General features: G+C 58.1%; 1 protein-coding gene across 2 annotated transcripts in view; it reads left to right on the forward strand.

Moving 5' to 3' along the window:
• The first annotated feature begins 671 nt into the window (after positions 1–671).
• The window catches only part of AGAP3 (ArfGAP with GTPase domain, ankyrin repeat and PH domain 3), a 156,683-nt gene continuing 132,477 nt past the window's right edge, over positions 672–24,877 (forward strand). For both annotated transcript variants that reach the window (XM_054189474.1, XM_054189475.1), the window contains exon 1: positions 672–1,030. In XM_054189474.1, coding sequence (XP_054045449.1) covers positions 754–1,030 — 277 coding nt within the window. In that variant the 5' untranslated portion in view covers positions 672–753. The remainder of the gene's footprint in view (positions 1,031–24,877) is intronic.

Consider the following 24,877-nt stretch of genomic DNA (forward strand, 5'->3'; position numbering starts at 1 on the left):
GTGGGAGTGGGCGACCCCTGCTGCGGGCGGGGGGTGACGGGAGAGGGGACCCCACGGCGGTGGGGCGGCGGGTGGGGACCTGCCGCGTGTCACAGCCCCATCGATGCCCTTGGGGGGATGGAATCACCCCCGGGACGCGGGGGGGCGGCAGGGGCGGCCGGGGGGACAGCGGCACTGTGTCCCGGGCGGTGCGGGGGCGACGGGGAGCCGTGTGCCCCGGCTGGGGGGGGGAGGACGGGGAGCCGCGTCCCGGCGGTGCGGGGAGGGGACACTAGCGGTGCAGGGGGTGTCCCGGCGGTGCGGGGACGACGGGGAGCCGTGTGCCCCGGCTGGGGGGGGGGGGACACGACGACGGGGAGCCGTGTCCCGGGCGGTGCGGGGGGAAGGCGGCACCGAGTCCGGGCGGTGCGGTGCGGGGGGGGCACGATAGGTGCGATGGGGGGACGGGGAGCCGCGTCCGGGCGGTGCGGGGGGGGGGGGCGGGCAGTGTGTCCCCCGGCTCGTCCCCGGGGGGTGGCAGCGGGGAGGGGGGGGGGGGGGCGGTCCGGGGGCGGGGGCCGCGCGTGGTGCCGCCCGTGGCCGCCCCCCCGCGCCCCGCCCCGGGGCCGGTCCCGCTCCCGCCGCCGTGACGCGGGCGGGGGCGGCGCGTGACGCGGGGCGGGGGCGGCCGATCCCGCATCGCGGCGGACCCGCATCGCGGCCATGCAGCGGCTGCCCGCGGCCCCGCGCCGCTGACCGCCCGCCGCCGCCGCCATGAACTTCCAGGGCGGGCCCGGGCAGAGCCCGCAGCAGCAGAGCCTGGCGGCGCCCGGCGGCCCGGTGCCGGTGCCGGTGCCCGGGCCCTCGGGCCCGCAGCCCGGCGGGCCGCCGCCGCCGCAGTTCGGGCTCTCCAACTCGGCGGCCATCCGGGCGGAGATCGGGCGCTTCGAGTCGGTGCACCCCAACATCTACGCCATCTACGACCTCATCGAGCGCGTGGAGGACCTGGCGCTGCAGAGCCAGATCCGCGAGCACGTCATCTCCATCGAGGGTGAGGCGGCCGGGCCGAACCGAACCGAACCGAACCGGGACGGGGAGATCCGAACCGGGGCGAACCGGACCGGGGAGAACCGGGACGGACCGAACCGGGACGGGCCGGGGAGAACCGGGTCGAACCGGGGCGAACCGAACCGAACTGGGCCGGTCCGGGCCGCGCCGCTGCCCTTTGTGCCCGCCGGCCGCTGCACCTGCTCCCGGTGCCCGGTGCCGGGGGCGGCCTCTCCCGCGGGGCCCGGCGGGAGCCCAGCCCGCTCCGCACCGCCCCGCTCCGCTCGCCGGGGCCGGCACCGGCCGCGCTGCCCGGTGGTGTCCCCCTCCTTCCCCGCGGCGGGGCCGGGCCGCGGCCTGCGGCGAGGCGGGCCGGGGCCTGCGGGGCGCGGCGCCCCCCCGGGGCCGGGAGCCGCGGTGGGACCAGGGGCCCGGCTGGGCCCGGCCCCGGGGCTGCGGCAGCGGGAGGGGGGGGGGTCGCTCCGTAGCAGCCCCCGCCGCGGGGGTCGGCCCGGCGGCGCGGCCTGCAGCCCCGGTGGTCGCGGCCCGGCGGCCTGCGCAGAGCCGGGGCCGGTCGCCTTCCTCCGCCCCGCGGGGAGCCGCGGCGCCGGGGGGAGCCGGGCTGCCCTCGGCATCGGTGGGGTACGCGCCGCGCCGGAACCTGGCGGAATTAGAAATGCAGAAAACTGCAGTCGCGGCCCGAGGGGCCGGGAGGGGGTCGGCCGAGAGCCGGGTGCGGGGAGGGACGGGGGGATTCGCGGCCCACCCCAGCGTCCCTCTGCCCGGCTCCGGGCACCCAGAGGCCTCCGGCTGCTGCAGCGCGGCTTTGCCCTTGAGCAGAGAAAGATCTGGGGCCGCGGGTGCCGCCTGGTCCCTGCTAGAGCTGGGGCTCGTTGAGCGTCGCCGTTCCCCTGCCGTGGTGTCTGTTGTCTCCGCTCGATTTTGGCAGCGTGCGCAGGTCGGGTCCCGCTCACGCACGGCAGAAATGTCGCCGCAGCTGGCACGTGCGACCGGCTGGGATGGGAGAGCGGTGGCCCCGCCGCGGTGGGCACAGGCAGGAGGGTGGCGTGGTGGCCCCGCTGCAGTGGGTGCAGGAGGGAGGATGGTGTGGTGGCCCCGGTATGGTGGCCCCACTGCGGTGGCTGCGGGAGGGAGGATGGCGTGGTGGCCCCACTGCGGTGGGTGCGGGAGGGAGGATGGCACGGTACCGGCCTCCACAGTGGGTGATGCTGCACGGGGGTGGTGGTCTGGGCCAGGCAGCTTCCCTGGGGCTCTTCTCAAGATTCCTGCATCCTCCTTCAGCCTTTTTGGGGTGGTTTCCTTGGAAATAAGTAAGAGGCACCGTAACAGAAGTCAAAAAGATTGGGTGGTTGAAGGGGTATAAATTCAAGAATTTGTTTCATCTGTCTTGCAGCGCAAGGACAAAGGATGCTTAATGGGATCAGAACGGGGCAAATGTAAAACCAACAAATAAGGGGTCTTTTTTCCATTTCTGTGACTGCTTGTGAGATCTCCTGCCACAGACAGCTGTAGAATTAATGGAATTACTGAGGTGAAGAGGGAAGGGGTTGCCGCTGGAGATGAGTGGGGGTACATAGGGCTGGCACAGGCGGTGGCGGTGCCTTGGGCGTCGGGGCTGCAGCCAGCCTCCAGTGGGGGAGGTCAGGGTGGTCCTGACAGGGGGAGACCGTCTCACGGTCATTCATGGGGGCTCCGGCAGCTCTTCCTCGCGCCTCTGATGCTGACTGCAGTGAAAGACCCCAGGGACCGGTAACCGTGATGACGTGGTCTGATCCTGCTTGTGATTCCCACGTTGTGGGACAGAGAAACTACCAGCTGAAATACTGCTGTAGGAAACCTGCTTGTTACTCCCCCCTTGCTCACGGGGCCACCTCCGCAGGCAGAGCGTGGGTGGCCGACCCTCCCGGGCGCCCCGTGTCCCTGCCCCTCGTACCACGTCTCCCTCCCCACAGGGGTGCTGGGTGCGCGTGTCCCACCCCAGCCACGCTCGTCCTCGCCTGCCGCTGCCCGCCCGCGCCCCGTCCCGGTCCCGCGCCGGGGGATCATGTGTAAGCTGATGGTGAGCACGTTGGCGTGGAGGTGCGTCTCTTAGCAACTTCGCTCGCGGTGCGTGTTTTCTCCTGCTGCTCAAAGGAAGGTGTGAAAACAGAACGCTTTCACAGGCAGCTGCAAACGGTCCGGGCTCCCCAAAGCTGGCCGGCTGCGGTCCTGTCCGGCCCAGGGATGAGGCGTGAAGAGTGACCAGCACACGAGCAGGCAGCCACGGTGCGGCTCGCTCGGCGTCACTCCGGGCTGTGTGCGGGGCGGGAGGCTGCGTCCCCTCGGGGGCTCTGCCTGCTCCGACCACAGACCCGTCCTGTCTCTTCTGGCCCTTCCCCGCTTTTCTTTCCAGCTGTGAATTTGGCGGAGCAGGAGTCACACAGATTTCCTTATCTTGGCTGCCTTCCCCGCTTACCTGCTAGGCGCTGGGTTAAATCATGATCCCGGTGACGAGTGCGCTGTGATTATGCGGTTCCATGCGATGCGTTACCAAGTATTTGTGAGAGACAGGATTAACGGTGGGGGTAATTAACCACTGGAAGAATTTTGCTGGAGATGTTATCGTTTCTTTAAGTGCCTGAGTCTGGAAGGGAATATCCTTCTAAACTGTGTGTTTTGGGCTTGATACAGAAATTGCTCAAAGAGGGTTTTTGTTTGTTGGTTTGTTTATGTTCTTGATCTGATCAGACCCTGTGACCATAACAACTGCTTCTGGTCCTAAAATCTGTTACGGAAGTTGCCAGCGAAATCCCAAATCCCAACTTCCTAAGGCTGAGTGCTGGATATTGCAAGACTTGCTCACGTCCTCTTACCACATTCTCTTTCTGCAGGCAATCCCTTCATTTTTAAAAGGGGAAAAGGCAGGGCCGGATGCTTTCGGCAGCGGCGTGCCCGAGCCGCCCGCCCTCCGGCCGGAGCCGGGGCTGCCGTTGCCCCCGTGCAGGTTTTCACCCCAGAGCGGCGCTGGCGGGCGGGAGGGGAGGCGTCAGCACAGGGTGTGTTGTACAGAAACCTCGTGGTCTGGGGCTGTGCTGCGGGGGCACTGCCCAGGACGGGGGTGACCTTGGGTAGGCTGGAGCCAGGAGCCCTGGTGGCCGCCTCTGGGGAAGGAGCCTTTTCCAAGGGAGGGACGAGAAGAGTTTGGAGTCAACGACAGGGCAAAAACCGCCTGCGGACGGAGCCTGGGGCTGTCGCCGGTCACCTCCCCTGGCCCAAGGGGTGGTGTTCAGAGTGCGGCTGCGGGAGGAAGGACCAGAACGGCTTTGTTTTGGTCTCCCTGTAGCCAGAGCCTGGCTGGGAGGCCAGGGCAGGAGGCGGCTGTTGGGCACCCGGGGCCGGCGCTGGGTTTGGCTGGTCGCCGGCGTCAGCTGAATCACAGGCAGGACCCGGTGCTTTTCAGTAGTTTCTAACCGCCAAATTTGGACAGATTTTCAGGGGGCTAGCAAGAAGCGTTTCCCTCATCCCTGGCTTGTTTCTTTGCCAAATCTCAGAGACTGCTGCAAGCTGCTGAGCTCTAGAAAGGGTTTGATGTATGCATAAAGCAAAATGATACGCAACTTCAGTTCTGAGGCTGGTACAACCCCTGCTCGTAATAAATGTCACCTCTAACTATGTTACTCTGGAACAGACTATAGACAGAATTATATTAATAGAATTTGTAATTAGAACAGTAATTACACAGCACTTAATTTCTTTCATAGAAGCGAATTTTCAGAAGCGGCCAAAATGCCAGTTCTAGGCAGGGAGAGGGACGCGGAGGGGAGCGACCCGAGGGACGCGCGGGACGGGGACTGCGGGTGGCACGGGGCAGCGGAGCCCGCGGGGATCCATCGACACGCAGGAGGGAGTGAGCTGGGAAGATGGAGGTAGGGAAGGAGGATCACGGCACGGGGCTGAGAAGATGGTTGCATCGAGGTCTTCTGTGGGCGTGAAGTAACGACGGCCAGGAGGGAGGAGGTGGAAGATAGATGAGGAGAAGTAGGTGAGATCCCTCAGCAGAGCTTTTGCCAAGTGATAGGAATTTTTCCCTGACGCAGGCTGTCGGGCACACGTCTTGCAGCCCACCTAAAGGCTCAGCTCCCAGGAAAAGCCTGGGGAAGGTTCCCAGCCGTGGCGAGAGGGCTCGGTGGCCAGGTAGCAGGAGCAAGAGCCTCTCTGAATGAGCGCAGTTGGGGTTTTGCCCAGAGTGTGTGTTTTTCCCTTTATTGTCCTTTCACACCCCTCCAGCACATTTCCAAACTTGTTTTGGTTCCTTTGCACATTTTAAGAAGCGGGATTAGTTTGGAAAAGCTTTCCTCTACATTACTCGCTGTTGTTTCTCCGGCAGAGGATGAAAAGGCCGTGGAGGAGGGTGTGCGATAGCAGGCTGGCGCTGACCTGGGGCTCCACATCTGCCTTGGCCTGGGCAGGAGTTGCCTTGGAGTGTCGTTTTGCATCGCGCCGGGTCCCAGCTGTTTCTCCGGGGTTAGGGCCGGAGTGAGCTGTTGGGTCACTTGGTGTGAACCCTTTCATCCCGGGATTTCAGCCTTTTCCCACTCAGCCAGTAGAGCTGGTTAAGGCATATCTTTCAGATACGCATACAGTCTAGGGCCTTGCTACTTCAGGAGCTTTTCTCCAATATTGGGCATCTCGCTGTTAATAATTAGCATCGTTTTTTCAGTAGGCATCTCCAGGATCCTGGATCTTTTTTTTTTTTTACATTTCTCTCTACGAGTAAGTAGTTCTTTGATACTGGCTATTTTTGTGTTTAAAGCTGCTTGTACCAATTAATGAGGTCACTTTTCTGTCTCCTTTTTTCTGATGGGTTAAACTGACCGAACCTTGTCCTTTTCGTCAGCTCCAGCACAAGTTTTACAGCTCCATTCTGCATCCATTTCCAAGGTCTTTTGAAACCGCTTCCAGATGCTCTGATTCACAAAATGTGAGGCAGGAGTTGCCACTGATGCAGTATCTTCGTGAGGACGGTGGCAGCGCGGCTCGCTGGAGCCCTCCCAGCGTCCTGCCTCGGCTCTGGGGAGCCCCACGCTGCCGGGCCGGGACTGGCCGGCGTGTCCTTGCTCAGCTGAATCAGCCGCAAGTAAATTACACCCTTTGGGAAGGGGAGTCTTCTGCTTAGCTGGCTTTTTCCTGCTAATTCCATGACCTCTGCAGAATTGCCCTGTTTGTGTGTGCCTGTACGTTCCCCACGGCTGGGAAACCGCAGGGAAGGGTGGTGGGGTGCGGCGGCAGGAGCTGTGCTCCGGCTCCTCCGGGAGCAGCAAACCGGAGAGCCGTCAGCGCATCTCTGCGCTGGGGCTGGAGCCGGGCATCCCAGGCGGCGGCGTGTCCTCTGCCCCTTCTGCCTGCCGGGCCAGGGCCCCAAAGGTGCTGGGAGGGCTGGAGCCCCTCTGCTGTGGGGACAGGCTGAGAGAGCTGGGGGGGTTCAGCCTGGAGAAGAGAAGGCGCCGGGGAGACCTTCCAGCCCCTTCCAGTCCCTCAAGGGGCTCCAGGAAAGCTGGGGAGGGACTCTGGAGCAGGGAGGGGAGCCATGGGACGAGGGGGAAGGGTTTTCCACTGACAGAGGGGAGACTGAGATGAGATGTGAGGCAGAAATTGTTGGCTGTGAGGGGGGTGAGCCCCTGGCCCAGGTTGCCCAGAGAAGCTGTGGCTGCCCCATCCCTGGAGGGGTTCAAGGCCAGGTTGGACGGGGCTTGGAGCAACCTGGGCTGGTGGGAGGTGTCCCTGCCCGGGGCATGGGTGGCACTGGGTGGGCTTTAAGGTCCCTTCCCACCCAAACCATCCTGTGATTCTATGATTCTTCTCACCGTAGTCTTGAGCTTTGCAGGAAATGAAGTGCAGATGTGGTTAAAAGAACACAAAAATGAGAGATCGGGCAAATGTTCTGATGGCACGTTCTGTTTTCTTTGGCTGGGGGTGCTGGCGTCTCAGGGCAAAGACTCCCGGGAGAGACTCCCGAGGGGATGTGGAAGTGCTTCTCGAGCCGTCTCATGTGCCAGCACAGGAAAGCCCTAGGTCCCCGAACGCGGCACGTGTCCTTGCCTGGCAGAGGAGCCGGCAGGGCTGATGCTGCTCGGTGTCTCCCAGAGCCAATGCCCAGCGTGAGTGGCACCAGCAGAAGAGTGGGGAGAGTCCTGGTGCGAGGGGAGGCCTTGGCCCCGTGGGAGCGATGGGCAGAGCAGAAGCATGGCCGGAGGAGGCCTGTAGCATGCTTGGACAAGTACAGCCTCTATTTTTATGAAGTTTTATACTGCGGCCCCAGTCATCTGGACCCTCCTTTGCCAGATGCAGTTCTTACTTTGTAGCGCTTACAACTCAAGGACAAGGTCTTGTGGAAGAGTCAGACAATCAGAAAAAGAAATTGCTTGATGCTGTGATTGACAGGCGCTGGGAGAGGTGATGGAGCCGGAGCAGGAAGGCTGGGGGATGATCTCGGTAGCTGAAGAGTGCGTAGGATGAAGTTGCAGGTGCTGTGGTGAGGGGAGAGAAGGTTTCTGGCGCTGCGGGGGCAAGAGCTCTGACATTGTGGCTACAGAGGAAAAGATGAGGACGTGGAGGTAAGCCGCAGGGAAATAACGGGGTTTGGATGTGGTCTCGGTGAGAGCGTCGGAGATTTCTGTGGCTGCGGTTTCATAGTTACCTCAATCCAACACAAGTGTGGCTGCTGCTAGAGGGGGCAGCTTCAGGGGCAGTCCTGTGCCTGACCAGTGCTCCAAGCAGTGACATCCCCCTCACCCTGTCCCCAAGTCCTGCCTCCGCGTTCAGTGCGGGGCGAGACCTCGGTTTGTGGCTGGGACCGGTGCTTGCACATTGCTTCTGTGCCTGGACTGGAGTGCGGGGGCTTTGCCTGGGGAGGACCCAGCAGAAGTTCAGTTTGGTTGGGTTTTGGCCGTTGGTCTGTGAATAGCTGGTGTTGCCATCCCCTTTCAGGAGGTTTCCTAGAGCTCCTGGTGGAGCACGTCCATTTTCTGCACAGGGACCTTCAAGTCTCAGGCAGCGCTGGGCTCTCGCCTCCTCTGGAGTGTCCCCAGGGTGAGGAGTAGAGGCGGTGGTCCATCCAGGCTGGCTACTCAAAGGTGGCGATAGGACTTTTGGTTGATTTGGGTGGCTAAACTAGGTTTAAACGATGCTCACTCTAGACCTTAAACTGTGTTTCAAGATGGTCTGGTTGATGTGAAATGGGTCCCACCTTCTCTCCTCATCAGAAGCAGACCCTGGGGAAGGCCGGGTGTTCCTGGTGGCCCTGGGCGGTGGGGTGGCAGCCCTTGAGCTGGAGTCCTAGCCACACGCTCAGCGAATGCGAGAGGGGTGCGGGCAATGGCCGTGAGTTCCAGAGGAGCAGCAATGGGCTGACAGGCTGACACAAAAGCCAGACTACTAGAAACTGAGGGGTACGAGAGCTGCTCCAGCAACGCGCCTGTCATCAGAGCTTTGGACCTTGATGACCACCTCTGTAATACCGTCATGTTTCTACTGCATCCCTCGCTGGGCAGGAGGAGTCCTTTTTCTCTTCGTGATCCACCTTCCTACTTTGGCGTCTGATTTTTTTGAAACTTCCTCCAGGACTTTCTGCGAGTCAAAGCCTCCCAGACAGCAGCTGCACAGAGGGAACGAACCACGTCCACTTTATTTCTGCCAACAGTGCCCTGCGCGAAACAGGCAACTGGTCTGATCTCCCTCTGCCGCCTCCTGCAGCGCTCTGGGCATCACTAGCAGCGCTGAAGCTGGGGTGTTCCTCTTCAGGGGGATTTTCTGAAGCGTTCCAGTGAAAGCAAGGAGTCTTCTGAGGCAGAAAGGCTAAAAAGGGCAAATCGTGCCTGAGAAACCTGGTGGCCTTCTATGAGAAGGTCACAACATCAATAGACAAGGGGAGAGCAACTGACATCACTTACCTGGACCTGAGCAAAGCCTTTGACACCGTCCCACATGACATCCTGGTCTCCAAGCTGATAAAATACGGGATCGATGGACTGACAATTCAGTGGACAAAGAACTGGCTTGACGGCCACACCCAAAGAGCAGCTGTCAATGGGTCCCTGTCCAAGTGGAGGCCAGTGACGAGTGGAGTCCCTCAAGGACCGGTACTGGGACCGGTCTTGTTTAACATCTTCATCAGCGACATGGACAGTGGCATAGAGTGCACCCTCAGCAAGTTTGCCGACGACACCAAGCTGCGTGGGGTGGCTGACACGCTGGAGGGAAGGGATGCCATCCAGAGGGACCTTGGCAGGCTGGAGAGATGGGCCCGTGCCAACCTCATGAAGTTCAACAAGACCAAGTGCAAGGTCCTCCACCTGGGTCGGGGCAATCCCAAGCACCGATATGGGCTGGGCAGGGACTGGCTTGAGAGCAGCCCTGAAGAAAAGGACTTGGGGATACTGGTGGACGAGAGGCTCAGCATGGGCCGTCAGTGTGCACTAGCAGCCCAGAATGCCAATCGTATCCTGGGCTGCATCAGGAGAAGCGTGGCCAGCAGGTCGAGGGAGGTGATTCTCCCCCTCTACTCCACTCTCGTGAGACCCCACCTGGAGTACTGCGTCCAGTTCTGGAGCCCCTACTACAAGAGAGATATGGATGTGCTGGAACGTGTCCAGAGAAGGGCCACGAGAATGATCCGAGGGCTGAAGCACCTCTCCTATGAGGAGAGACTGAGAGAGTTGGGGTTGTTCAGTCTGGAGAAAAAAAGGCTCCGAGGAGACCTTCTAGTGGCCTACCAGTATCTTAAGGGGGCCTCCAAGAAAGCTGGGGAGGGACTTTTTAGGATGTCGGGTAATGGTAGGACTAGAGGGAATGGATTAAAACTAGAGATGGGTCGATTCAGGCTGGACGTTAGGAAGAAGTTCTTCACCATGAGGGTGGTGAGACACTGGAACAGGTTGCCCAGAGAGGTGGTGGAAGCCCCATCCCTGGAAGTTTGTAAGGCCAGGCTGGACGGGGCTCTGAGCAACCTGATCTAGCGGGAGATGTCCCTGCCCATGGCAGGGGGTTGGAACTGGATGATCTTTAAGGTCCCTCCCAACCCTGACAATTCTATGATTCTATGAAAATCAAGATAACTTTAGCCTGCTTCCCTGTTGAAAGGAGGTTCGTATGATTAAGCCCTGTTCTTCTGTGTCTGCTTGCCTCTCCTGCCCCAGTAACTTCCAGACCTGCTGTCCAGTTTCAGCCAAACCCCTGCTGTTCCTGAATTCCTACAAATCCCAAGAAAATAGATACCTAGACAGAGCAGAGTGACCCAGCTCGCGCCACGCAGTGGGAGAGGGTCGTTTGTGTCTCTCCGTGGTGGCTCGCTGCCGTGGGGCTGCATCTCGGCACTGCAACCTCCGACTGAGTCACTCTGGAAGCTCTCGCCCGGGGTTACGTGTGAGATCGTGTTCTTTCTGTGTGATCTGCGTGGTGATGAAATCCACTCGGTCACGGAGAGCGCTGCGCCGCGGTTACAGCCAACAGGTTGCTGCGTCTGAGATGTGGGTCTCGCCGTGCTGCTGCTGCGGTCCTGGAGGGCTGGAAACCACCAGCTTCGGGGTGGTGGGCCCATGGCTGGACTCGCTGCGGCGGACATCGTGGCTGTCGGGCCCTGACTCTTGCTCCCTGTAGCGTGTCCATTCTCACTTGTCCCCTGCTGCTGATTTTTGGATTGCTCTTGATGTTTAGCCCAGCGGTGACTCCCCAGCTTAATGAAAAGGGGTTTGACTGTCAGAGAAGCCCCCAGCGGGTGTGCGTCCCCCGGTCTCCAGGTGAATGGATGGAGGTGAATGGAGGGAATCCGCGGCTGGAGCAGCGCGGGTGGCCAGCGGGCGGGTGGCTGAGGCTGGTGCTGCCCCGGTGGCGATGGGTGCCCTGGGGTGGAAGGCGCTGTGGCACTTCTGTTGGGGAACAGTAGGGAGTGAGTCTGTGGCTTCTGTTCCCCGTCTCTCTCGTTGCAGTCGCACCGTGGAGCCTTATCTGATCAGGTTCCTCCCGCAGAATATGCTGTGAAAACACAGGACAAAGAGAACCCTGCCGCAGAGCTCTGGGAGTTTGTTTAAAACTGAGAGGCAGATGCCGGTGAGCAAGTGGGGAGCGCGCAGAGTCGGCGGGACAGCGCGGGCTGCGTCCTGGACGTGGGCTTAACAGGGCAGTCGTCTAACCCGTGTTGTTTCTGCTGTTCCTGGTGAGTACGGAGGCACAGGAGAGCTTTAAGGAGCAATTTGAAAGAGGATAATAAAGCAGATTTCAGGTTGTTTACAGAGAGCTCTTTTCAAACACGAAGTACAACGGGGAGAAAATAGAGAGGTGTTTGCTTGAAATGCAGCAGCTGGGAAGCGGAGATTGCCGTCACCGTTTGGGAGGGAGAGGAGTCAGCTCTTCGGCAGCGAGGGAAGGATGGTTGGTAACGGACGGGGAGTTTGGGAGGGTGAAGACAAGCAGCTTGCAGTTGCCGTGACAGAAGAGGAGGACCTGGAGGGGGGATTCAAAGGGAGGGCTGGCCTGCTTAAGAAAGGGAGGTTAGGAAAATAATTTTAGCAGCAGCATTGTGACTGAATAAGGGTGAGGCATGGTTTTATGCATTACAGACCATTTGGGGGGCAGGGTGCAGCGCTGATTGATGCAGAGTGGAAGCCTGGGGTCTCTGGCTGTGTGGCCGGGTGATAAAGGCTGTATTTTGGGAACTGTCATTTGTGTAGCTCTGTAGGGGTTTAGGGAGGGCCAGGATATGGGGCGGAGAGTTCAGTCCGTGAACTCTGTTCCCTGTAGCAGTGTCTGAATGGTGTCCTGAACTCACAGACAGGTTCTAACAGTGCTGTCCCCAGTCATCGAGCAGCAAGGGCTTGGGGGAAGAGGGGACAAAGCTGGGATTAGTAACAGCTCTCTTTAATCATGTTGAGCTTGGGCTTGTGGGTACACACTTGAAATGCTGGAGGGGGAAATAAGCTGAGACTTCATTTTGGACAGGAGACAGCCCAGGAATAGAAAGGCAGAACTATGAATCATCAACACAGAGCTGAGAGACGGTATTAAATTAAAACATAAGGCTAGCTAGAAGAAGCATGAAGGGGGCAAAGAAGGTGCTATGGGCAGAGCCATGTGAGACACCTGAAAAACATAGAAAAACTGAGGGTGGGGGTTGAGGGTGATCCTTTTGAGGCTGGTGAAAGAACCAGGAGAATAAAAGAACTGCTGGGACCAACGAGGACAAGGCGTCATGGCCAGTTGTGCTCCTGAAGGTGCGGCTGGCAGGGTCCAGAAGAGCCCAGAATCTGCACATGGGGCGGGAACAACCTTGTGCAGTGCCCCGGTGAGATGGGAAAGGGCAAGGGGAGATCCATAACCCCCCCTCCTGCCTGGAGTCAGATGTCTGTCCTTCCGGAGAAATGTTTGTCCAGCCAGCTTCTAAAAGGCTGTCAGTGACAGTACATCCCAAGTCTTCCCGGGAGGCTGGAGAGAGACTGGAGAGAGGTGGATTCGATGGATGGGCTATTAGGTGGGTAAGGAATTTCCTGGATGGCCACATCCGAAGAGTTATGGTCGATGGCTTGGTGTTCAGATGGAGGCCAGTAACAAGTAGTGTCCCTCCAGGGTCTCTACTGGGACCAATACTGTTTAGTGTCTTAAGTAACGACATAGATAGTGGGATGGAGCGCACCCTCAGCAGCTTGTGGGTGACACCAAGCCAAGTGGTGCATTTGATAGGCTAGAGAGAAGGGAGGGCTAGAGGTCCCCAGAGGGACCCTGACAGGCTGGAGGAGCGGGTCCATGTGAACCTCTTGAGGTTCAACCAGGCAAGTGCAGGGTCCTGCTCCTGGGTCGGGGCAACCCCCAGTGCCAGCCCAGGCTGGGGATGGAGAGCAGCCCTGAGAGAAGGGGTTAGGGGGGCTGAGGGGGGAAAGGCTGGCCATGAGCTGGCACCGTGCGCTGGCAGCCCAGACCCCCCCGCAGCCTGGGCTGCATCCCCAGCAGCGTGGGCAGCGGGGCGAGGGGGGGATTCTGCCCCTCTGCTCCGCTCTGTGAGACCCCCCTGCAGTGCTGCCTCCAGCGCTGGGGCCTCGGCACAGGAGAGACACGGAGCTGTTGGAGCGGGGCCAGAGGAGGCCCCGGAGATGCTGGGAGGGCTGGAGCCCCTCTGCTGTGGGGACAGGCTGAGAGAGCTGGGGGGGTTCAGCCTGGAGAAGAGAAGGCTCCGGGGAGACCTTCCAGCCCCTTCCAGTCCCTCAAGGGGCTCCAGGAAAGCTGGGGAGGGACTCTGGAGCAGGGAGGGGAGCCATGGGACGAGGGGGAAGGGTTTTCCACTGACAGAGGGGAGACTGAGATGAGATGTGAGGCAGAAATTGTTGGCTGTGAGGGGGGTGAGCCCCTGGCCCAGGGTGCTCAGAGAAGCTGTGGCTGCCCCATCCCTGGAGGGGTTCAAGGCCAGGTTGGACGGGGCTTGGAGCAGCCTGGGCTGGTGGGAGGTGTCCCTGCCCAGGGCAGGGGTGGCACTGGGTGGGCTTTAAGGTCCCTTCCCACCCAAACCAGTCTGTGATTCTGTGAAATTTCTTCCAGTGTTTAACTGTCCTTTTCCTTAGAAAGTTTAACCTGAATCTTTTCTGCTCCCAATGTCATCCACTTATGAAGACAAAGGGAACAGATCGTTCCCTTCCTCTTCGCAGCAGCCTCTTTCCGTACTTGAAAACTAGCAGATTCCTCTTCTTTAGACTTAATAACTTTAGGTCTTTGTCCGTGACACCTTCTGGTCCTCTGTTCATCTTCACGCTCCTCTGGGCTCTCTCCCCTTGACCACGTCCCCGTTGAAGAGTGGTACCCAGGGCTGGATGCAGCACTCGGCCAGTGCTGGATAAAGCACAAAGCAGGACTTCTGCAGGCTTGTCTCTGTTGGTGTGATTCAACTCGGTGGTTGCCCTTCCTCAGAAGCACAGTACTGCTGACTCCTGTTGGTTTGTGATCCACTCTGACCCCGGCATCCTTTTCGGAGGAGCTGCGGGCCAACCTGCCGCGCTCTGCCCTGTTCTTGGGCAAGTGATTAACGCTGCGTCAGTGCAGGCCCTCACAACTGCCCCTGGGGAATTTAATCCTTTTTAGACAATTTCTCCAACTTGACAAAGCCACTTAGGGCTCTAATCCTTGCAGTCACTCTTAGTTTCATGCCACCTGCAATTTTAATAAGCATACTTTCTTACATCATCTGGTTGGTTAATCAGAATATTGAAGAGAGCTGAACCTAGGAGAAACCTTCCCCAATCCAGGCTGATGCTCATTTCAATTTGCATGCTTATCTTTGATAAATATTATCAAATCAGTATTGTTCTGAGCCCGTAGTGGGTTTATCCGTCCTTAAATTAATTTTGAAAATATCATGTGAAACAGTCGGAAGCATTACTTAATGTATGATGCTTAACATCTGCGTCTCTGCAGCGCTGAAGGTCCGTTACCCCGCTGCAGAAGGAACTGACGGTGGTTTGACAACATTTGTTCCTAATAAATCCATATGTGCTAGTGCTTGCCTTGTCTTCCGGGCACTTACAGGTTGTTGCTGATTTTTTTTTTTCTTTTTTTTAGTGTTTTGAGTCGGAGTCATCTGTGCTTCTTAGCTTCTCTGTTTGTTTGCTTCCAAAGGTGGGCGCTGCTCCTGCCTTTTTGGGTGGAGTTGCCCTCCATCAGCCCAGAGCTCTCGGGGCTTGAGCTCTTCTGAGTTTCTCCAGACAATTAAGCATTCCGGGGTCAAGTTAATCAAAATCTGACATTGCATTTTTTTACCAAAAGTAGGTATGATTCTTTAGGCACTGCTCTTGTGCCAGACACCTCTTTGCTGTTTATGGCGAAGACTTAGGCAAAAAGGCATAAACCGCTTTGTCCCCAGTGTCATTTCTCAATTGCTTTTTCTGTCCACCGAGGAGCAGACCGCTCTTCTTTGTGTTGGTACGTTGATTACTAACGTCGAGGAGAATTGCGTCTTGTCTGTGCAGGGTGTTGCTGTTTGCCTCTTACTGTCTGCGTAGCTGAGTCGAGTTCGGTCTGCGGTGCTGATGCCACTCTTTTGTGTTTATCCTTATTAATCTGCCCTAATTTCCACTTTCCACACGCATGCCTTCCCGTGCCCGAGACCAGTGAGGAGCTCGTGTGAGTTAGCCAAGTTGGTCTCCTACTTGTTGTTCCTTTGCACCAGGGCAGTTTCTGTTTGTGCCGTTGGCACCGTTGCTTTGAGGACCCGCCAGCCTTCTGCTGTAATCTCTTTTTCTTTTTTTTTTTTTTTTTCCCCCCCTTGTGGATTTGCCTCCAAGAAGATCTTGCCGGTAGGGTTTAGTAGCGTCTGCCTTGGTGGATTCTCTCGTTTATGGTTTGCCGTCTTTCCCCCGATACATCGTGAGAACGTGCCGGGCCGTCATTTCCCTGCCCTGCCTTCTCCAGACGGCTTCCTTCGGAGGGTTTGGAGAAGGGTGCTTTGGTGGACTGCAAGACGTGGAAATTAAGTTGGAGAGAGTCTAAGGTAAAATTGGAGGAGAAAATGGCACGTGGCCTGGTGCAAGTGAGAGATGGGTGTGGGAGAACCCGCCCTAGCCCTTCTGCTGGGGAGCCCCGGCTTGGACGTGGGTGCTTGGAGAGGGGGTTGCGCAGCGTGGCTGCGAGGAGCAGTTCGGTGAGCTTGTGGCGGACGGGCACGAGGAGATGGGGATGGTGAGCGCAGAGGGGTGAGACTAAGGTGTGTTCCTCTTGAGAGGAGAAAACGTCTGAAAGTATGTTGAAATCAGTCAACTGGGTTTCTTGGATTTTGTTTTTTTAAACATGGATTTTGACACTGGAGTGTCTCTTCGATTATTTTGCCGTATATAGTGAAGTAATAAAATTCGCGTTATTACCCCACTATTTAGCTTGATAAATTGTTTGACTGAAGCATCTCCCGGACAGATGTGTAGGTCGGGCTGGGAAGCACCAAGTGGTGGAGGATGGATGGTGGAACCATCCCTGTTGGAAGGGCCCTGGGAGGCCTCCAGTGCAACCTCCCGCTCCAGGCCAGGTCAGCGTTGCCATCCGGGCAGGTTCTGAAGGGTTTTGTCCGGCTGAAAAGGTCTGAAAACCTCCAGGGTCGGGGGTTCCTCACCCTCCCTGGGCAAAACACTGCAGCAGTGCCTAATCCGCTGTTTCCTTCGGTCACTTGTTCCAGTTGTTAATTCCTCTGGCTGCTGGTAGTTAGCGTTTAATTTCTAATTTGCATTCATCTGCTTTAAAGCTCCATTTTTTACTTCTTTCTTTAGATTGGACTAAATAAAACTTTGTTACCTGAACATTATTCCCTGAAAAGTTTACTTTTACTTGGTAATCAATTATCTCTTGATGTTCTTTTTGGAAAGTTAATCACATAATGCTCATTAAATGTCTCTTTGTGAGTTCATTTATTGTGGCCTTCAAAGAATTTTTATGGCTTTTCATTACCCAGTGTTCTTAAAATTAAAAAAGAAAATCAGACTATAGGCAAGACGCTGTTATTTTACTCAGCCACAGCTACATTTACCGTAAGTCCATCTCCGTTCTCTGCAAATTGTTCTTTTTAAGCACCTGAGGATCATTTAGCTCTTTTGCTTCAGAATTGCGTTGGGGACTAACGATGAGCTGCTCGTCTGCTCTGAGCTTTGAGCCTTTCCCAGGGTTTCAGCCCCCATCCTATGGGGATGGGTGGTGATCCTTGGGAAACACCTTCCTATGGGGATGGGTGGTGGTCCTGGGGATAAACCCCTTCCTGTGGGGATGGGTGGTGATCCTGGGGACAAACCCCTTCCTGTGGGGATGGGTGGTGGTCCTGGGGATAAACCCCTTCCTGTGGGGCTGGGTGGTGGTCCCTGGGAAAACACCTTGCACCGGGCAGTGCAAAAAGCTTTAGCTGAACGGGCTCAGCCTGCAAAGTGGTTCAGGTCTCTCAGTCACGTCCCAGTCCTGGATTCTCCAAGTTACCGCACCAACCAGATGTTTTCAACCACGATCTTTCTTTTACTTGCATTATTGCATTGCCCAGAGAAAGCCCTGAATGGCGTCAGGTGTGGTACCGATGCATTCCTACCCTGGGAAGTGTTCTTTGGCTCTCTGTCGGTCTCCGGTCCGGCCTGCTCAAAGTCAGGCTCTGGCCATCACTAGATCGCGTTGGCTGTGGCTTTCTGTGGCTGAGTCCAGGAGACTCTTCAGAATGGGAATTAAGCCATGTCTCTGCAGGTGCTACTCCCTCAGGGGAGAAGTTTTTCCAAAGCCGTGGCTTTGGACTTGCCCCCCGTTGCACTGCCTGCTGTTGCTGAGAAGGGTTCAACTACACCTTTCGTGGAGCTGAAGGCCACGGTTAGGTCGCCCCTTTGCCTCCTCTCTGCCAGACTGCAGAAGCCCATCTCGGTGTCACCACGTAGATCAAGCCCCTCACCACTTGGTAGCCACCTGTCAGACCCTCACCAGTTTCCCCACACCCGTTTTGAACTGGGGAGCCCCAAACTGGTGCAGCCTCACCAGTGCTGAGCAGAGAGACACGACAGACTCCCGCAGTCGCTGACGGTGCTTCTCCTGACGTGACCCGGGCTGCGGTCTGCCTTCCTCCCCATGAACACGTGCTGTTGGCTCGTGCTGGACCTGGCGGCTGCCTTCTCCACCAGGCTGCCCTCCTCCAGCTGCTTCCCAGCCGGCACCGCTGCATGGGAGTCCTTCTGCCCGGGACACAGACACGCGCACCTCTCCGTATTGCACGTCATGAGGCTTCCCATCACCGCATCCGCGTTCGTCGTGGTACATGTGCGTCAGAGCTCCGCTGTTTGGCACATTCGGGTTAGCGTTGTCTGCAGATTGCTGGGGGGCTCTCGGTCACTCCGTGGGTGGTCGAGGAAGGTGTGGCGTGATGTTGGCCCAGTATTGACCCCCGGGCTGCTCCGCTCCTTGCTGCCTGACGGCTGGGTGTCGCGCCGTTGGTTGCTGCCCCCAGCCCGGTGGCCCAGGCAGTTTCTGCCCGTCCTTGCTCTGGTGCTCCGGCCCGTGTTGCCTCAGCCCAGCCGGCTGGCGAGGCGCTGGGGTTGGTCACGGGTGATCTGCCATGGCCACGGTTCCTGGTTACCCGCCCGTCCAAGGCAGGGAGCTGGTGGTTCCTTGGGGGAGTCTGGGTGTTCTTTCCCGCGCACGGAGCTGACACCTCTCTCTTCCAGTCATTCCTGCGTACCTCCATTATTTCTATGTTTATTAAAGAATAGCGTAAGCAGGAGAGCGATCCTTCCTGTGAACTCGCTCTTTCTAAGACCGTTACGTTCAAGTTGTTTGTGCCTTTTGATTTTAAACTTATATTGTTTTAATGAATTTTTTTAATTTTTTTTTTTTTGCTGATGGTTTTGAAATTCCACATGTGTCTTTCTGCGTACTCTCTACGAGTATTTCAGTCTGCTCCTTTAGTGACGTGGGGGCGAGGAGGGACCCCTCGGCTCTCGCAGTGCCTTCTGCTGGGCCTGTCCTGCAGGAGCCCGTGAAGTGCCCTGTTTTGCAGAGCTGCTTCCTGTTGTACTTAGCATTGTTGAAGAACTTTTTTCCTGAAGTCTTCGGCTTCCTATCCCAATTTTGGATACTTCCTGTGTTCAAGATCTTATTGACATCTGTTTCCTCCTCTTTTTTCCCCATTTCTTACCGGGTTTTTTTTTGTGCATTTTGGATGTTGCTAGCCTCTAAGCTAGTTGAGGTCTTTTAGCCCAATTGTTTTCTTTATTTTTTTATGGAGTATTGGCTTTTTGGCTTTTGGATAAATCATGAAAATGTTAAAAAACCTAAATAACAACAAAAAACCCAAACAAATGAAAAACCAACTAAAGCCACGCACCCCGTCAGGCCCAGGATGCCAAACCCCATTTTCTCCCAGTAAGATTTTCCCCACCGGTGCTTCCGTTATCCAAGATGACCAGAGATGAGCAGGCGCTCGCCCGCTGCCCAGCTGGTGCCGGGGGCAGTTGCCGCAGTGCGAGCAGGGACCATGTTGGGTCCCCAGCCCAGGGAAGGGGTCTCCACTTGGGGGTCTTCAGCCCGGAGAAGGGGTCTCCACCCGTGGGTCCCCAACCTCGAGAAGGGGTCTCCAGGCCTGGAAGGGGGTCTCCATCTGCAGGTCCCCAGCCCTGAGAAGGGGTCCCCACCCATGGGTCCCCAGCCCAGGGAAGGGGTCTCAACTTGCAGGTTCCCCAGCATGGAGAAGAGGTCTCCACCTGCAGGTCCCCAGCCCAGGGAAGGGGTCTCCACTTGGGGGTCCTCAGCCCGGAGAAGGGGTCTCCAGCTGCGGGTCCCCAACCCAGAGAGGGGGTCTTCACCCGCGGGTCTCCAGCCCTGGGAGGGGGTCTCCATCTGCAGGTCCCCAGCCCAGGGAAGGGGTTTCCACCCATGGGTCCCCAGCCCAGAGAAGGGGTCTGTCACCGTGCTTGTCCCTCCCAGGGGCTGCCCGCCCTGAGCTGGTGGCACCTTGGTGGCAGTCTGGCTGTCAGGCACGTTGCCCGTCAGAGGTGCCTGCAGAGCTCCTGCCTGTCCCCCTCGGTGGGGTGGTCTGGAGGAGACCCCTGGCCAGGCTGTGGCTTTGGCAGCCCGTGTGAAGGTCCGCTCCTCTCCTTGAGCTAATTCTGCCGGTCCCAAAGCCCAGCGGCGGGCGCCGGATTTAGGTGGCACGCTAAAATAAACGCGCAGTTAATGGGATTTTGGGTTACTTTATTGCTGAAGTAGGTGGTGCCGGGTTTCCTCCAGCCAAAGAGGGTGGCGGTGGTCAGAGGTGAGGTCCCCTCAGGCCACGGCACCGTCCCCAGCCCGGGGCGGCTGGCAGCGCTGGGGCATGGGACCGTGCCCCGGCGCTGCCAGCTGCCCCAGGCTGGGGACGGTGCCGTGGAGAGGCCACGGTCCCAGCACAGCTGATGGGGACCGCAGCAGGGACGCTGGCAGGTGTCCAGGAGGGGGCACGGCACCCCTGGTCAGTGGTCCTTGAGGCACCGCTGGTGGCCAGGAGACGCCCTGCCCATGTCACTGCCGGCTCCCCTCGGGGAACTGCTGGCAGGAGAATGGCACAGTGCGAAGGAAACCTGCACCTGGAGCTGCTGCGGCAGCATCTGCCGGCCAGCATCTGTCTGTCCATCCGTCCGTGTCCGAGGGTGAGTCAGCCCGTCTCTGCCGGGTGACTCAGCTGCCAGACTCCCACGGGTGCTGCCTGCGCCTGACTCACCGCCGCTGCCGGGCACAGGCACCGCGCGGCACCCGCCGCCGGCCGAGGGGGTGTCAGCCCTGGGGGGGCGCAGGGGGCAGGGGAGGAAGATGGATGCAGGCAGGAGGGAATGTGGCAGGAGAGGAAAGGACAGAGCTTTTGGCTGCCGAACCCTTGGGGTGGGAGGGAGCCAGCGTGGGGATGGGGGGAGCCCCAGGGGTAGGTTTCATCCTGACAGTCTGTCTCCCCCCGCCATTGGCACCCCGGTCCCGCCTGTGGTGGCGTTACGGAGAAGCAGGCTGGCCCTCCTACACGGCGTGGTGAGCTGGGTGACTGCGGGGTTCGGGATGCTTGGGGGCTCCAGGCATGTGTGGACCAGTGGTCGGACGCTCTTCCCTGCCCACACTTGTCCTTACGGGTCGCCTGGGGCTGGCTAGTGCATAACTGTACCCTGGGGAGTTCCCTCCAGCGGCTGAAGGGGCGTCTGGCTTTCCTGCTAGACCAGCTGTAGAGGTGGTTTTCAGCCGTGCTTGTGTGTCTTGACGTGGAGCTTTGCTGGCACGAGGCTGTCGGTGGCTCTGTGTGGGCTCTCGCGGGAGCCGGGGGGTTGCCGTCTCCCGCAGGCTCTGCTGTGCAAGGTGACTTCCCTCCATCTTCTCCACTTCTGAGCTCCCTGTCTCGGAGCGGGGATAGGATTTCTGCGGGTGAGAAGTTGCTCTCCTGGAGGCTGGGACGTCGCTGCCCCGGCCCGGCAGGAAGGGCTGAAGGAGCGTGGTTATAATCGTGGCAGGGATTGGGCTCGTGGCCAGGTTTCCAGTGCCTTCCAGGAACGAGCAAGGCAGCAGATAGCATGTGCTGTGGCAAACTGGCTCTCCATTAGCATCTGTTACCCGCTGTCTGCCTGTTTGTCTGCGTGGTGGCATGTGATCGGAGCTGGACCGAGCAATTTTGGTCCTTAGACTCAGGCGTAATGGCCAGGAGGGGGGAGGCTCGTTGTGCAAGGCTCCCTGAACCCGTTAGCTGATGGTCATGCCGGCCACAGCGATGCCAAGGCATCAGAGCACCAAGAGGGGATTTTGGGGTGGTGACCCCTCCGAGTGGACCCCTGCCTGGGGCGGTGGCAGAGGCAGCTCTTCTCCTCTCCCGTGGGAGATGCCTCTCTCTTACCCGAGTGCTCCCTGAGAGCGCCCGGTCTAGCTCAGCAGCCCTGATGATGCCACCAGTATCATAGCTTACGTGGCTCTGTTCTGCAAACCCAAGATACTCGTTTCAGGAGGCTTGTGATGCTGCCCAGGTCCTGCTCAGCTTTGTTTTCAAGAAAGGCTTGTGGCTGCAAGGTGTGGTGACGACAGTAGGGCTGGACAGGGTAGCCCTCTGCTAGCGATAGTAATTAGCACCGTGGCTCCGCACCGCGCTTTCTTGGGGTTGACCATAACAATCGCCGTGCTTTGCTGTGTCAGGCGAAAGAGGAGGCATTAGCCTTTTCTTCTGCCGGCTGATACTCATACCCGTGCCCCAGGCCATGCCGTAACTCGCCGGATGACTCACAAGCACAGAGAGCCCTTTCCTGCCACCGAGGCAGCGGGAAGCCTTGGTCAGCGGGGTGGCTGTACAGCGGGAAGCCTTGGTCAGCAGGGTGGCTGTACAGCGGGAAGCCTTGGTCAGCGGGGTGGCTGTACAGCGGGAAGCCTTGGTCAGCGGGGTGGCTGTACAGTGGGAAGCCTTGGTCAGCGGGGTGGCTGTACAGCGGGAAGCCTTGGTCAGCAGGGTGGCTGTACGTCGCCCGAGATCAGCTGCGGGTGTTCAAGCAAGCCCTGGGTTCGGCCGCCATCGCTCAGGAACTTCCGTCTCCTCCGACGTCGGTGCAGGGTGAGCTCTCTGGAGACCTGGCTGACTGGCAGGTGAAGCATGAGTGAATACCGACGGGACGGTGCTGCCCTCGGCGTGGCCGGACGCGGGGACAGGGCTGGCGAGCGGCTCGTCCGCGTTGTCCCCAGCAGGGCGGCAGCGGTGTGGCGAAGCTCTGTCTCCTCTCCTGGCGCTGGAGATGGGAGTGCTGACAGGTTTAACAGTTAAATACCCGAGGTTGGTAATTGTCTTTAAACTGAAGTCTCTAATTCTGCTGTTTCCATGGAAATAGAGCGATCTTGTGATTAAGACGCGAGGCTGGGGTGGCGAGCACTCCAGTCCTGTGAAGCTCTTGCATCGTTCCCACGATCGCTGCTCCGAGGTACCGTGTACCCGTCTGCCAGGACTGTGGGGGCAGACGCAAACCTGCCCTTACGCAGGAATGTGGATACCTGCTTTCAGAAAGGTGGCCAGAAAACCCTGCCTGGTCCCTGCGGATCCCGACAGACGCATCTTCAGCTGCCTCAGGGGGTGGCGTTGCTCATGCCGCGTCGGCTGAGCAGGCTGCCATCGAAGGGAGCCGTGGGATCCAGGAGCTGGGGGAGTCGTTCAGCCCAGCGTTAGGCGGCTGTGGCGGAGGTGGCACCACCTGAGTCAGTTCCCCCAGGCTGCTCTGCAGTCAGCCTCGGGCTGAAGGAGGAGCACGAAGTAGGTTGGACGGCTCGTGCACTAAAAGTGCTTGTTTTTCTCCATTGACTGTAGGAGAGCCGAGGGTGAGGAGATCAGACGTAGATATCTGAAACACAGATGGCTTTGAGTTCAGCTTGAAAAAGAGGAGGAGGAAACGGTGTGATGGGACCCACTTTTTTGCTCCTGAGCAGGGTGTTGGTGGAGACGGGCGCGCTGGGGCTGGTGAGGTTCAGCAGAGCATCTCCCTGCAGAGCTGCCCTGTGGAAACCAGCGTCTCCAGAGCAGATCCAGCCTCGGGTGGGTGGGAGAGCTGCTCTGGCCTTGGCGCTTCTCCTCTTCCCCTGTCGTTGCTGTGGGCTGACGTGGAGTGAAATCTCGCAGCCACCGTGGTCTCCTGTGGGTGGAGGTGGATTCGGTCCCGTGGAACGCGAGTCACAGTCTACTGGTCCGTTGGCTTTCCCGCGAGAGCTGTGCCGCTGGGCTCGCAGGTTAGGCCACAGCGTCCTACTCACTTTGGGAGACCGTGTCGTGGTGGAAGGTGAGAAGGGGAGACCGTTCCTTCCCGGGACTCGCTCCTTTCTCTTTTGGCCACAGAGACGTCACACAAAGGTACGAAGGGCACCTCCTGTGTAAACTCTCAGTTCCTTCGTTAGTTTGTCTGTATTTTGCCTTTACTGGCTTTCCTGGAGGCCACAGCAGTTATAAAGCTGGCACAATTTTTTGTGCACCATACCATCTAAGAAAGTTATTAAACAAATACCTTGCTGACTCCCAGCTCATCGCAGGCACTACATAAAATGAAAGATCGTTTATAGTCCCGTAGAAGTTTGCCCGCGTTTAGGTTGTGCAACGTCCCGGTGGTTGTGTTCCTTTGGGAGAGACCCTCCGCGGGACCCGGCTCCGGAGGCTTCCAGCGCCGGGGGAACTGTCTCACCGACGAGGAAGGGAGGGCTAATGCTTTTACGGCTTTGACAAGAACCATCACCGGGTACTGTATGTCATTTCAATGTCTGTAATTTTTCTTATTGTTTAAAAAATGTGAATAGTTACAAAAAGAGCCATAAAATCATTTAGAGCCCGGGGAAATGGCTAACAGTACAGTACGGGGCTAAAAAGGTTAATTTAGAATCCGAAGGCAGAACGTGACCCGCTGGGCAGAGCCCAGAGCTGCACAGATTCAGCTTTAGAGTGCTCCCTTTGGTCAGAGAGTATCCACCGTCGGAACAGCTTCGCTAGAGGCGCAGTAAATACATGCAAGGCCTCAAACCAAAGCTGGCGGTTCTCTGCCGAAGAAAGTCCGCGCTAGCTCGGGTATGAGAGATGCCTTTGAAGCTGAATTTATCGAGTGGGTTTTTCTGACCCGTGCTGTGCAGCAAGTGCGCCTTCGCGATGATCTCTTTGTGATCTGTTATCGGTCACCAGACGCGCAGGATTCAGTAGGAGTCCTCCTCCGGCTCAGCTGGAAAGCCCGACTGTGCGTGCGGTACAACCGATTGCACTCAAATAAACTTAAGCAATGGCGATAGAATTATAAATCAAGCGCTCAAGAATTGAGAAGTGCTAGAATCGAAAGTGCCTCGGTATTTCTCGGGCTGGTGGCCATCCTCGGCCTGAGCTGTCGGGGTGGGGAGGCCGGAGGCGGCGCTGCGTGCCGGATCCTTCTGTAGTCCTCTGCGCCGAGAGCGGGGGGCTCCTCTGCGCCCGCAGCGCAGGGCGGGAGGTGTGGACGGCGGCTCTCAAAGGGCTTGTTCCCCCCCAGGTTTGGATGCGCGTTTACAGAGGGCAAAAGGCATCCCCCCGGGCGAGGGGTGACCCCAGCCAGCCACCCGCTTCCAGTGCTGAACTGTGGAGCTCCGTTGGCTCTCCAAGTAACTCGGTAAAAGCTGGAAAAATGTACAACTTTGGCAAAGCTACCTTATTTTTCCCTAACCTCATTTTTGGAAATGCCTGAATTGCTTTTGCTGAAACTTCTAAAAATACCGGCCTAATGCAGAGAGCGAGCATGGAAAATTTCAGCTTGGATAGTTAGTTTGGCAAAGTTTGAAGGCCCCGATTCTCAGCTGCCGCAGCGACTGTTTGACAGCCGGAACCGTGGGTATTGCC

Source organism: Rissa tridactyla, chromosome 2 (genome assembly GCF_028500815.1).
Source record: "Rissa tridactyla isolate bRisTri1 chromosome 2, bRisTri1.patW.cur.20221130, whole genome shotgun sequence".
Lineage (NCBI taxonomy): Eukaryota > Metazoa > Chordata > Aves > Charadriiformes > Laridae > Rissa > Rissa tridactyla.